The sequence below is a fragment of the Phascolarctos cinereus genome, unplaced genomic scaffold (genome assembly GCF_003287225.1).
Source record: "Phascolarctos cinereus isolate Bilbo 61053 unplaced genomic scaffold, phaCin_HiC Scaffold_726;HRSCAF=1367, whole genome shotgun sequence".
Lineage (NCBI taxonomy): Eukaryota > Metazoa > Chordata > Mammalia > Diprotodontia > Phascolarctidae > Phascolarctos > Phascolarctos cinereus.
In genome coordinates, this window is record NW_027556098.1 from 352089864 (window position 1) to 352103976 (window position 14113).

The following is a 14113-nucleotide window of genomic DNA, read 5'->3' on the forward strand; positions in this document are numbered from 1 at the left end:
GTCACACAGTTCTGAGCCTCAGAAAGCCTTCTAATTGATTGTTTGTTATATAACTCCATTGTCCTGCATTCCTCTGGAGAGGGAAAGTTCTAACATATAGTATAGTCATCACAGAGCCCATGTTAACAATATGACTGAAAAGACTAAATAACAGCAGAGTTTATTGAGGGAGGGGTGGTCGTGGTGGTGGGGTGTGGTTTTGTGTGTGTGTGTGTGTGTGTGTGTGTGTGTGTGTGTGAGTGATATGATTGGATCTGTTCTTTATGTATCTCCACTGCTTGGTCCGGGCCATGGCACATAGTAGAAACTTAAAATATTTATTTATTTAGTGAGGCAATTAAAGTTAAGTGACTTGCCCAGGGTCACACAGCTAGTAAGTGTCCAAGTGTCTGGGGTCATATTTGAACTCAGGTCCTACTGACTCCAAGGCTGGAGATCTCTCCACTGCACCACCTACCTGCCCCACTTAAAATATTTATTGACTGATCCGGGTGATAGGAGAACCCAAAAGGAGTGATGTTAATTAGCTAGTCTAGTCTCCGGACTATCCTGCCTCCGGTTCCTAGGAAAAGAGTAGTGGCTTCATGTTCCTAGCTCTCTGTCTCCTCCAAATCAGTCTTTGTAGGCTGAATATGCCTATAAACTCTCTTTTAAATTTTTTGGCAAACACTTGCTCTTTTTTCTGACTGGGAGAGGTTGTAGATTTTAGATGCATGCTAGTGAATTAGCTGTTTTTAGTTATCTTTTTTTTTTTTTAATTCAAGAAGCCAAATCCAAGGGAACCTGTTCACAACTATCAGTACTCTATTTTGGAGTCTTAGATATATAGACCAAATGTAAGCTGGACTGTCATTGGCGGTTTCCTAAAAGATAGAGCGTTAAGAAGGCAAAACATTACTACACAAGACCCACAAATGTTGCACCCAGCAGGCAACTAGGGATTTTCCATTGATCTATTTCTTACCTAATATTAGATAGTTTTGATGATTGCCACTTTATAGTTTGAGGCCTAGAAAAGCTATCCTCCATTCATTACTATCTCTTCTCATCATTTCCCTTCGTATTCTAGACCATTTGCTTTTCCAAATGAATTTTGCCATTATTTTATCAAGTTCTGTAAAGAATCTCCCTTGACAACTTGATTGGTATAGCATTTAAAGTATAAATTAACTTTGGTGATATTGTTGTTATTCTATTGGCACAGACCATCCATGAGCATCACTTTTGCTATTTTAAGCTATTCTTGACTTCTTTAATGAGAACTTTGTGACTGAATCTATACAAGTCTATTCTATGCCTTGGTAGGTTGAACCCCAGATATTTTAAGACTGCTAGATGCTTGCTGCACCATTTTCTTATAGGGACAAACTATATCCTATTAATACATTTAAAGGTTATAAGCGGCACAGTGGATAGAGCACTGGGCTTAGAAACAGGAAAATCATTTTTCTGAGTTCAAATCTGGCCTTAGACAACTTATTAGCTATCTGGGCAGCTCACTTAACTCTGTTTGCCTCAGTTTCTTATCTGTAAAATGAGCAAGAGAAGGAGACGGCAAACCACGACAGTGTCTTTGCCAAGAAAACCCCAAATGGTGTCACAAAGACATCCTGCATTTGAATAGTATCTAGGTAATTCTGGTTCTCTGAAACTATGCAAGTAAAACATAAGCTTTAGCAGGTAATACCCATTCAAGTAGGGAGCCAGGGGGTGGACTACCTATTTGTCAAGGACCAGACTAGGTAATTAGTTTGGGATAGGATCATCAGCAACAGATTGGCCACAAAATGATGAATTTTAAAAAATGTATATTTTTTGCTATAGCAACTCAAGAAGACCATCTGCTATTGTGTGGAGGGTTTAAAAAATCAGTTCAGGTGGAAGGAATATCCTGTATTGGTAGAACAACAGAAAATTTGAATTATCATCACCATTATTTCATCAAAAATTTGGCCCCTTTTTGTCATCAACATCGTCAAAATTTGAGTGCACTTTTGTGCCAAGCAATGAAGATACAAATGATAATCAGACAACATCTTTGCCTTCAAAGGTACTAGAGAGAAAAGTAAATTACATTGTTAAATAATGCTTAATATTCACTACTTACAGAGTTTCTAATAGGAAAACATGTTGAAAACCTGAAAGCACCATGTAAATGTGAGGTGTTATTATTATCATTGTTTCTAAAAAGATGCCAAGGGATGGATGAATGTCACTCAAAAAGCCAGTATTGAGACCCTATATGTGTCCCATGAAATGGCAATGCATGGGGGATGAACTTGCTGCTACTAGTTGTAGCAGTAGAATTTGGTCAGGTAGCTCACGGGATGAAAGTTTTGGCATCAACTGATCTGGGTTGGGCGTCCAATCATTTTTCAGTGATATGAGGAACAGAATCAAACCTGAGCCTCTTGGAGAAAGAACGGTTAAGAAGACCTTGTTGCTTATTTAAGTGGCCCCATGGAAAGAAAATTTGGAAACAAGTGTACAGTAGCATCTAGCATTTGGTCCCAGCTATAAGTAACATCCGGGCAATTGTCAGTAAAAATCGCAATCAAATAGAGAGCAAATGATGAGGTCTGTCCCTATGGTTGAATGGACGGTCCCTTAGCCCTAGGTGGAGTGGATAGGAACCTGAAACAAGTGTTGACACATTATTTTAAACAGTACTAGTCTGCAAACCCAACCAGAATAGAGTATATACTGTTACATCGATGGCTTCAGTCTCCAACTTTTTTAATGAGAGATAAATCTTTTATCAAGTTCACAGACTGGCATTTTATTCACAGAAGAAGACTGGACTGTATTCCACTGAGTGGGGCCAAGAAATTTGGTTCCAGAGACAAGCTTCCCCATCAATGTGGTGCTGCACCAAATGAAAGTCCCACATGTGCTCTGCCATTACTCCCAAGCCAAGTGGAGCTATTACCCAACAGTATGATGCTGTTTTAAGTAGACTACTAGTTAAAGCTGGTTCCAGAGTAATGGAAACATCTTAGGGGAGGATAAATTTCATAGTTCCAGGACTGGGAGAGGCTTTAAGACCAGATTTAGTAATTTTGGACAATAAAAACTACACTGCCACCATCATGGATGTTATTATATCCTTTGAAAACAGATACTCTTGCCTTTGCATCAGCCAGAGCTGGCAAAGCTAAGAAATAACAGTCTGTGAGCTTCTGACTCAGGAAGGCCTCAGGGTGCATTGTGACACACTGATAATTGGGACCTTGGGAGGATGAGGTCCATTTAAAGACATCATACTATTCAAATTAAGGATCAGCCTGAGGTGTGTTAGCATGTTGAAGAAACTGATGAGGTTGGGATCCCATCAGATGGACCAAGGACAGAGAAAGAGCAGATAGATGGAATAAGGCAGTACACAGCATGAACTTTTAGAGAAGGATATATAGAGAAGTGATTGCGTTATTGTTTCAATACTACAATGTATTGCTATGGCCAAAGAATTCACTAGAAAATGATCAACTTACTGGAAATGAGTCCATCTGACTTATTTGTTTTGTTGCTCGGAAAGCAGCATCTGCTGCCAGGACTACACTTAGAGTTTTTTTCTAGTATGATGAAGTCTGCTAAAGCAGCAGTTATCAAGGTGCGTCCTAGGAGCCAATAGGGGTCTCTAAAACCCTTTCAGGGAGTCCTCAAGGTCAAAATGATTTTCATAGTAATACTAGTATATTTTAATTTTAATGTGATTAAATATGAATAGATATCCAATGGTGTGCTGATAAATGCTTAACAAATGACTCTCCTCCCCATCACACCCTCTAAAAAAAGTATGAACAATATATCTTTAAGTTTAATTAGCATTTTAAACATTTTCTTCATCACTTTCTCATCTAAATTGTCACTAAAACAATAAATTAAGCTTTGTTTTACAACATTTGCCAATTTCTGAGGTGCAAATGCTCACACTAAAAATTTACCAGTTGTTCTCTTGATCCAGTTTGAGTTGGCTCTAGCACACCACTAAAAATAGCCCATGAACACGAACTAAAGCTCTTTGGGGAGGGGGTCCTCAATAATTTTTAAGAATGTAAAGGAGTCCTGAGGTAAAAACAAAACAACAACAACAAAAACCTTGAGAGCCCTGCACATACTTATATAGACTTCAAGACAAGATCACCTCCAAACCAAAATGACATTATTTTAATAATTCAAAGTCACATATGCTAGGTAACAAGTGAGTGGTTATGAGAGTGAGTGCTGTAGAGGAAAGAATGAGAAAAGAAGAAAGAGTTAGGGAAGAAAGATAGGAAAAGAGAACAGTTTGGAAAAAAAGAGGTATAAAACTTTATTGAAGAAAATAACTCCTTAAAAATTAGAATTAGGCAAATGGAAATTAATGACTCTATGAGAAATCAAGAAATAACAAAACATAATCAAAAGACTAAAAACGTAGAAGAGATGAAATAGTCATAGGAAAAACAATTGACTCAGAAAACAGATCAAAGAGAGAATTTAAGACTCATTGGGCTACTGGAAAACCATGAAATAGACTCTAGATATCATCTTTCAAGAAATTATGGGGGCAGGTAGATGGCACAGTGGATGGAGCACTGGCCCTGGAGTCAGGAGGAGCTGAATTCAAATCCAACCTCCAACACATAACATGCACTAGCTGTGTGACCCTGGGCAAGTCACTTAACCCCATTGCCTAGCCAAAAAAAAAAAGTCATGAGTGTTTTGTCAAAACACAAATAATTTGTTGTTGTTCAGTCATGTCTGACTCTTCATGACCCTATTTTGGGTTTTCTTGGCAAAAATACTAGAGTGTTTTCCCATTTCCTTCTCTAGCTCATTCTACAGATGAGGAACTGAGGCCAAAAGGGTTAAGTGACTTGCCAAGGGTCACACAGCTAGTAAGAGTCTAAGGCCAGATTTGAACTTGTGAAGATGAGTACAGACAAAGAAATATAGTCATCTACACAAAGGAGAAAGTCCTGGACCAATAGGCTTTGGAACAGGGATTGCATCAGAATATATACCTCCCAGGGATGTTGTGAGGAACAAATGAGATGACATTTGTAAAACACTATACAAACTTTGAATCACTCTATAAATGCTAGTTATTATTATTAATTCTATCCACTGGGACAAGCAAGGACAAGACATTCCTCTCTCACATGATAACCCTTCCCCAAAGAACCATCAATAAACTGCCTATAAATTCATTTGGGACCTGAGGTAGAAGATGAAAGTATATCTTTAAGTCTTCTCTTCTTAGGCCTTCCCTTTTTATCACTAGTTAATTCTTCTCTTCTTAGGCCTTCCCTCTTTATCACTGGATCTTCTAGATATGGGTCCCTCTCACCACAGATCCATTGGTCTTTCAACTATATCACCCCTTTTCTTGAGCTCTGTTCTATCATCCAACCTTCTACAGTTTTCCATTTGTGCCCTCTCTGCCTTTCTCTATCTCCCCAACTCCTATGATTGTGAACTACTCCACAGCTCAGTAAAAATATTCTCCCCTCCCATTTGGAAGTCTTCCCTCTCTTTCGCATCTATCACAGCCCCATACATCATCTCCCTTCCCTAATTATTGCCTCTTTCTCCCTCCATCCCCTCCTGACTCTCCCAAGTCCTCCTGACTCTTCCTTATCCATCTTTACATTCCCCTCCCCTCCTGTCACCTACATGTTGGATGGCTCTTCCTAGTTTCTTTCTTCTTCTACTGCAGGTCTCAAATGAGTTTAGAGGCAATTTATTGGTGGTACTTTGGGGATAGAGGTCTCAAGTACTACCCCTTTCATATCTACTGCTTAGAAGTGACACTGAATTACATAGGATAAGGAAATTTGACAGCTTAGAAATCATACATCCATAGGCTCTCTGATCTAGACTCCACCCCTTTTAAATAGACCCCTAATTTCATTGGTATAAGTAAAGGAAAAAATATCCCCTACCAAAACAAAGCATCACCTGCTTTAAAATTTCTTTAAAGTTACCTAGAGCACTGAGAAGTTAAATGACTTTCCTAGGGTCACACAGCCAGTATGTGTCCAGGGAGGACTTGAACCCAGGTGCTCTGGACTCCTAGGCTGGCTATCTCTCCACTCCATACTCCAGCTGCCTCACATCCAGATCCGTGTTTCCATTAGTGTAAGGAAGGGTAACTTCTTCCATGGACACAAATCAGTAATAGATATCTAAGAAGTGACCTTTACAATATCCCCAACAAATAAATAGTCATCCAGGCTCTATTTAAAGACCTCCATTTATGGGAGACCTATCTCCAAAGACAATACAATTCGATACAGTCTGCATTTGGCCCTTAAAACCCTCAAGTACAGCCAGAACCAGATAATGTAATTGGGAAATATTTAACAAAATAAAAATGCAATACAAATGGATAATGTTATTTTGTGGATTTCTAGGTCAATATGCCCATGTGGAAGCACAGGTAACTGTAGAACTGGGATCCTCCGAGTCCAAATCCAGAATTCATTTTACTTTACCTCCTCCTAATCATCTAATCCATTTTATAGATGAGGCAAATGAGTTCTGGAGAGGCAAAGTGATTTGTCTGATGATACAATTAATGATCTAAAGAGTCAGGATTTGAGAGGCAGCTAGGTGGTGCAGTGGATAGAGCAACAGCCCTGAAGTCAGGAGAACCTGAGTTCAAATCCTGCCTCAGACCAAACACTTGACACTTACTAGCTGTGTGACCCTGGGCAAGTCACTTAACCCCAATTGCCTAAAAAAAAAAAAGAGTCAGGATTAGAACCCAGATCTCCTAACTAGTAGGAGTGCCCTTCCCACTGTGTTATATAGCCTCAGTAGGTGTTCATTTGTTCATTCATAGAATTACAGAATTAGGAGGAACCTCAGATGATTGGAAACCAAACCATGCAAATATCACTTGAAAAAACTGAGGCTGTTGTGGTAGAGTTGTGCTTCCCCTCCAGGCTATCTCTTATGCTGGATAGGGTACAGGAGTAAGAGGAATCACAGGATCTTACCTGAAAAGGTGTGAATAAGGCTGTCCCACAGGGATACCTTTGGGCTCTGCAGGTAGAATCTCTCAGTCCATTTATCTCCATCATTTCTCCAAATACCCAGATCTCCTCGCCTTTGTTCTTCTTCCTAAAATGAGAGAATATCAGATTCGAGGGGATATTAGAACTTATTAAATCCAGTTCATCCTTTCCTACAATTAAGATGAGGAAATAAAATCCATAGAGGGATAGTAAATTGCCCAGTCACATAGTAAGTTAGTGGCAAAAGCAACTGAATGCCCAGGTTCAGGGCATGTTACATTGAATTACTCTATTACATTTATTATATCTAATTCCTTAAGATAACTAGGTACTGCTATTGGAGGGAGGAGCAGAGAGCCCTGCCCTGGTTCACTTCAGCCGAAGTATAGGAATGTAAGAGTACTAGACCTGAACTCAGGAGAAACCTGGTCCCACTTTCACTCTTGGCATTTAAGAGCTTTGTGGCCATGGGCAGAAGTCACTTCATCTCATTTGTACTGAGCTCACAAGGTCACCATAAGTATTAAATGAAACAATGGTTATAAAGCACTTTAAACCACTAATGTGCTATAGAAATATCAGTGATTAATATTATTCCTGCCTCCCTCCATTCCTTAGCTATTTACATGTTAAAAAAAAAAGCAATTATGAAGATGGGACAGATAGGCACATCCTGGGTTAATAAAGAATTTCTTAGCCATTTACATGTTAAAAAAAAACACAATTTGAGGATGGGACAGATAGACAGGCACATCCCAGGTTAATAAAGAATGTCTTAGCCATTTACACGTTGAAAAAAAAACAATTATGAGGATGGGACAGATAGACAGGCACATCCCGGGTTAATAAAGAATCATGAAGGAGAATGTAAACTGAATACAAGCATTCATTAAGCATCTACTATGTGCCAGGCACAGGGGAGGTACAAGGACGAAAGTGAAACTTGGCCCCTGTTCCCAACAAGCTTCCATTATGGGGGGGGTAGGCAGAGGGGCAGAGATGACATGTATTTATGTCATTAGACTCTGAGCTTCTTGAGAACAGGGATTGTCTTTTGCCTTTCTTTGTAACCCCAGTGCTTAGCACAGTGCCTGGCATATAGTAGCCACTTAATAAATTCATCAATACAAAATAAATACCTGGTAGCTTAAAGAGAGAAGATGCAAGAAGTTGGGATGCATCAGGCGAACAAGAAGTGTCTTGGTTGAGTACATCTACTGTGCAGTATGAATAATAAACCTCATTAGTTAGCCCCTGAAAGAACATTGGAAATAGTCTGCCATTCCCTGCCCCCTCACTCTGGGTTGAGGAAATTCTTTGGGAGACCCTGCAGTAGTTGTGGGGAAGCCACAGGGAAGCCATAGGGTGACAATAGGGAGTTGGGAGAGTTATACCCTCTACTTCATCCATAATGAGGAAGAGGATGGGTAGGAAGTCCTCTGAGGCAGAGGGCCAGAGCAGAAGATCAGTGAGGCCTAGAGAAAGCTTCTGCAGAAGGCAAGTAAGTGAAGGGTTAATGGATCACAGCTTAGCCTTTGTCATTCATTTTAGGCAACATAAAAACTTGATTTACGAGTCAGACATGTTAGAGGTCCAGGAGAGATTTCAACTCCTTTTTAAAAAGCCTATCTCTCTCTTCCATGAAAAAAAGTACTTCCCTCAGTGATTGACATCTCATTTCCACACAAGCAGGGGATGCATGGGCTCAGATGAACCAGGCTTTCCTGGATGAAAAACTCTAGCTTCTTCAGGACACTGGCTCTTGACGGTCAGCCTCCCACTCCATATAAAGTGAGATCACAGAGCTATGACTGCAGTACCTAAGCTATTTTTGCCCTTCAATTCCAGGCTCAGATCCATCCCCACCTCTCCCAGGAAGATATTTGCCTTTACTCTGCCTCTCAGTGATCTATCCTTTCTCTGCACTCCTAAAGCATAAGAAATCATAGGATCTCAAATTTGGCAGGGTTTTCTAGCTCAGCCTTTTCCTGTAGGAACTCATGCTAGTTCCTGTGATCACTGAGCATCTTTCTAAGAGCTCGCTGCCCTGCTGCCCTAAGAAATCCTGGGAATGGCTGTGGTCAGTGGACAGATTTTCTTAGGAAAACTGCTAGCTCTATCCTTTCTGCCTCCCTTCTTCAGCCTTGATTTCTACCCCCTAAAGACACTTGGCTTCTTCCTGAAAACAAATCTAAGCACAGGACTTGACACACAGTAGCCATTCAAAAGATATGAGCTGATTTCAATTGAATTGAACTAAAGTGAACCAGAGGTAGGGTCTGAACCTATGATTTCACTGGTGTAGGGAGCAACTTCCCCCAATGCGGACCAGCACCTTCCATGCCACATATAGTTTTAGAGAGCTACCTAGAATGATGAGAATTTAAATGACTTGGCCTACAGCCAGTATGTTAGAGACTGGGACTTGACCTTGATGAGACAAGGGCTTCTCTAGATTTAAGGCCAGCTCTCTACTATAACCACAGTGGCTCTCCAAATGGGTAGTGCAGATGAGATGCAGTGGGGGTGTAATTAACTGCTTGTGTTAATTAATTCACATATCCTTGGGAATGCATTTGGATGGCTGTGTGCACATAGGCCCATGATGGACAGGCATACGGACATGTATGTGGAAGTTTGTGCATGATTGTGAGCATCACCGTACACATGCTCACGCATGCACAAATTCACATAACCTGTGTAGGCATGATGGGCGAAGGGAGGGGGAAGAGAGGAAATGTTAGTCCAGGTCATTGATTTAAAACTCACTCTCCTCTAAGCAAGAAGCAACATGGTATCAAACCTAACTTGCAGCCAGAGGAATTAGGTTTGAGTCCTGTCTGTGTGGCTTTGGCTAAGACACTTAATAGCAGATTCTCAGTTTCCTGTAAATGAAAGGATTGGACTAGATAATTTCTCAATTCCTTTCCATTTTTGTATCTATGATCCTATGACCAAACACTTGTTCTAGGGCCACTGCCATAGTCAGTCCATGGGGAAAACTCTGGGCCAAACAGGGAAACAAAAGCCTCTAGAGCCAGTAAGTCACATGTAGCCATCACACTTTATTTCCACTGCGGCCAATGGTCAGTTGTTCCATAGGGAAAGGATCTAGCTGTTTTTTCACATCCCAGGACGGGCAAACCCAGGGGAAGGGGCAGGGAGACATGAGAAGGGGAACAAGACAGTTAAGATGCCTGGGACCGCTTGAGCCTCCGGACAGCGGCACTGGTGTCCCCTTCAGTGGCAATCAGAGCCTGAAGGTTGGCATTGTGGTTCCGGAAACCCATGGCTCTCAGACGCTCCATCTGGGGGCGAAAGCGGACTTCAGGAGGCTGCATCTGCTGGGAGTAGCCGCCAGCAAGAGCCTGAAGACGCTGCAGGATGGCAAGGGGCTGGTAGCGGGTGTCAGTCTTGCCTCTGCCTGGGAGGCTAGAAGTCTCCTTGCCCTGAGCCCCCACTGCAGTGGTCTCCGGGAAGGCATTCCACCCCAAGCCCCACAGGTATGGGGTAAGCCATGGCAGCAAGGCCGGAGCTTCTTTGGACAGCATCTGTAGGCCTTGTTCAATCTGCAGCAGTGCCTGAGATGCTTTGGGGTTTGCCAGGGCCAGCAGCAGGTCTGACAGCTGCATCTGCTGCAGAATGGTGGGCAGCTGTTGTCGCATCTGCTCGTAGAGCTGAGGCGATCCCATGAAGAGCATCATCTGTGCTGCCAGATGTGGGTTCTGCACCAGCAGCTGCAGCATGTTTCCTGTAAACTGAGTCTCAGAGTGCATCTCTTCTTGCTGCTGGGGGTCGTCTGCCTTATTCTGGAAGGCTTTGTCTGTCTTGCTCTTCTCAGGAGACTCTGAGCCACTCAGAGCAGGGATGCCTTGGATGCCACAGGAATGTGCCCGGCTTAGACCCTTGAACATGGCAGCTGGGGCACTGGCTGTGCCAGTAGAAGTAGGAGCAGGAGAAGAAGGAGGGCCACTGTGGGGATGGCTCTGGGAGGGACTGTGTATAACACGGGGCATGGGTGTTGAATCCTGCTTCTCTGGGCAGTTACTTTTGGAGGTGCCTCCATGGGATGAAGCCCCATTCATGAGCTCAGAGAAAAGATTCTCCCTCAAAGGATCCTGGATACCAGCAAACAATGAATCAGGGAGGTCTGTATAGTTCCGCCCCAGGGCATTGTCCCCTCCGGGGTTTGTTTCATTACCCCAGAACCCTTCTGGGGTCCTTGGCATATCTGGTCTCTGAATCATCTCCTGCATCATGGCTGGATTCCTGGCCAGGTCAAGGGTATGCCGCAGAATCTCTGAGTTGTCAAGGATGTGGCCTACCTCGGGATTCTGTTTCATCAGCTGTTGAACCTCAGGGTGGTCCATGATCAGCTGCCTCATTAACTCAGTGTTGGAGAGAAGCTGTTGGATCACTGGACTCTCGAGCATCTGAGCCATCCTCTCTGGAGTGTGCGTAGCATGTGGCTGCGGAAACTGACATGGGGATTTGGGCTTCTCAGGCCCAACGGCTGGTACAGAGGGCAGTGAGTTTCGGTTAGGGCAGCTGGGCTGACGCCCCCCACTGCCCACTACCTTTCCTATTCCCTCTAGAGGACAAGACTCCAGGGCAGCCGGTCCATGGGGCCCAGAGAGCTGGGATGGGGGACCACTCTTAGACTTGATGACCAGATGCACTGTGTAGCCATCCAAGATACCCCTCTGGTACAGAGTGTCCTGATCTTTCAGGATGCGGCCCACAAAGACCAGCACTAGCTGGTCAACGTTGCACTTGAACTGGGCCGAGATGGCCTCTTTGAATTGACTCACGGTAGTATTGTCGGACACCACGAATTCCTTTTGGGTATTAGGCGTCTTCACCAACACCCTGATGATGCTTGGGGAGACATCTTTGCTTAATGGCTGGCTCTTGAAGTCTGCCCATTCTGGGCCATCTGCACAGGAACTGGAGCTTGGGAGTCAGAGGTGGTGTGGGGCATGGGGGCTGGTGAACAGGCAGGCAGGGGTGAAAAGGGTAGGGGTGGGTGAATGTGGTAACTGACCCCGTCTCAGATGATTACTACTCAGGCTGCTAGGTCTGGGTATCGCTGGGTCCCTTGAGTATTAGGGATGGGGTGTGGGCTGGGTGTTGATGAGATGTTCTGCCACCCACCCCAGCTCTCCAGATGTGGCCTGGTCTGGCTACTGTCTCATACTTGGTACAATGTGAGTCTGGGTATTTTGCCCCCCCCCCATCCCTGCCCTGCCCTCAAAGGGCAAAGTCTCCCCATCCTAGGGACATTGTGAAATCATCCTTGACCTCATAGTTCCAGCAGGGGAGGGGCAGCATAAAGGGATGCATCTAGGAAGAAAGAAAAGAGAGAGCATTGGCCACTCTAAGTCGTTGTCATCAGGAACTATATAAAGTAAGGCAACAATCGGGTAATTAGAAAGAAAAATACTCACTCTGGTCTAAATAAGATCATTCAGTTCTGTCTCTTTTGAATTCCTACCATCCTTAAAAGCTGAACTCAAATGCCACCTCCTCCTCGAACCCTTCCCTGATCCTTGGTTTGGTAATGTTCCTCTTGATGCATCCTCACCTCTCCTCGCCCCTGACATACAACACTTTAAAATACCCCTAATGCATTCCTTGCATATTTTCTTACAGCTACTTGAATCTTGTCTTTTACCCACTATGGCCTTGTAATTTTATAGGGACCATATCTTATTGGAACTTTGTATTTCCCTGGGGGTCTATCAGTGCTTTGGATTAATAAATGTATATTGTATTGAATTTCATTGCTTTAAATTATTTCATTATATTACATTGCTTTAGAGTATTGTATTATACTATATTGCATAGCTTTAGAGTAATATATTGTATTATATCACTTTATAGCATTATATTGCATTGCTTTAGAGTAATATATTGCATTTCATAGCTTTGCAGTATTGCTTTGCCTCTCAGTATTATATTGCATTGTTTTACAGTTATATATAGAATTATATTGTATTGCAATATTTTATTGCATAGCATTGCCCTGCTTTACAGTATTGTAATACTTTGCATTATTTTAGAGTAATACATGGTGCTGTATTACATTGCTTCATAAGATTGTATTGTTATTGCATAGCTTTTCAGTATTGTTTTGCATAGCTTTAAAGGATGTGTCGTATTGCATTGCTTCTCAGCATTGCATTGTATTGTATAGCTTTACACTATTGTATTATATTGTTGCATTGCTTTTTGGTGTTGTTATTTTACTGCATATCTTTACAGTATTATATTGCATTAGGTAGCTTTTCAGTGTTGTATTGTATTTTGAAGTTTTACAGCATTGTATTGCATTGCATGGCCTTACAGTGTTGTATTGTATTGCATAGCTTTACAGTATTGTGTTGTGTAGCTTTATAATATTGCACTGCATTGTGTAGCATTACAGGATTGCATTGTATTGTATTGATTTACAGTATTGCATTACGTAGCTTTTCAGTATTTAATTGCATTTTGTGGTTTTGCAGTATTCTATTGTGTAGCTTTACAATATTGCATTGCATTTCATTGCTTTATGGTATTGTATTGTATTGTATAGCTTTACAGCATTGTATTGCATTATGTTGCATTGTTCCTACCCTATTACATCTCTCCCCTCCAAGCAGGGTGGTCTGTTCTGCTCCCCAAACTAATGAGACTGCTGTCTTACAGAAAATTTCTTCATTACAGGACCATAAGATAATATATTTAGAGCTGAAAGGAGAAGGGGAAAGGAAAGGAATAAGCATTCATGTAATGCCAACTATGTATCTGGCACTATGCTTTACAGATATTATCCCATTTGATCTTCACAATGACCTTGTGAAGTAGATGCTCTTATTATCCTTATTTAACAGTTGAGGAAACTGAGGCAAACAGAGGTCACCCTCGCCCAGGGTCACACAGCTAGTGAGTGTCTGAGATGGAATGTTTGCCCATCTTGGAGTCTTCCTGATTCCAAGTACAGTTAATAGACATTCAACTCTGTGCTTATAAAAACAAAACAGACAAACCAAAGCTTAAGCCCTCTACATAGCTGGGAGATTGTGTAATTTCAAATCATTTGTAAAAAGCTGATCACTTCATAACCT

General features: G+C 42.1%; 1 protein-coding gene across 1 annotated transcript; it reads right to left on the reverse strand.

Moving 5' to 3' along the window:
* Positions 1 to 10055: 10055 nt before the first annotated feature.
* LOC110195188 (ubiquilin-like protein) lies at positions 10056 to 12233 on the reverse strand. Its single transcript, XM_020967817.2, is given in 2 exon segments — positions 10056 to 11911; positions 11914 to 12233. Coding segments are annotated over 2 exon segments (1791 nt in total). The 5' UTR covers positions 11986 to 12233; the 3' UTR covers positions 10056 to 10192.
* Positions 12234 to 14113: the final 1880 nt, after the last annotated feature.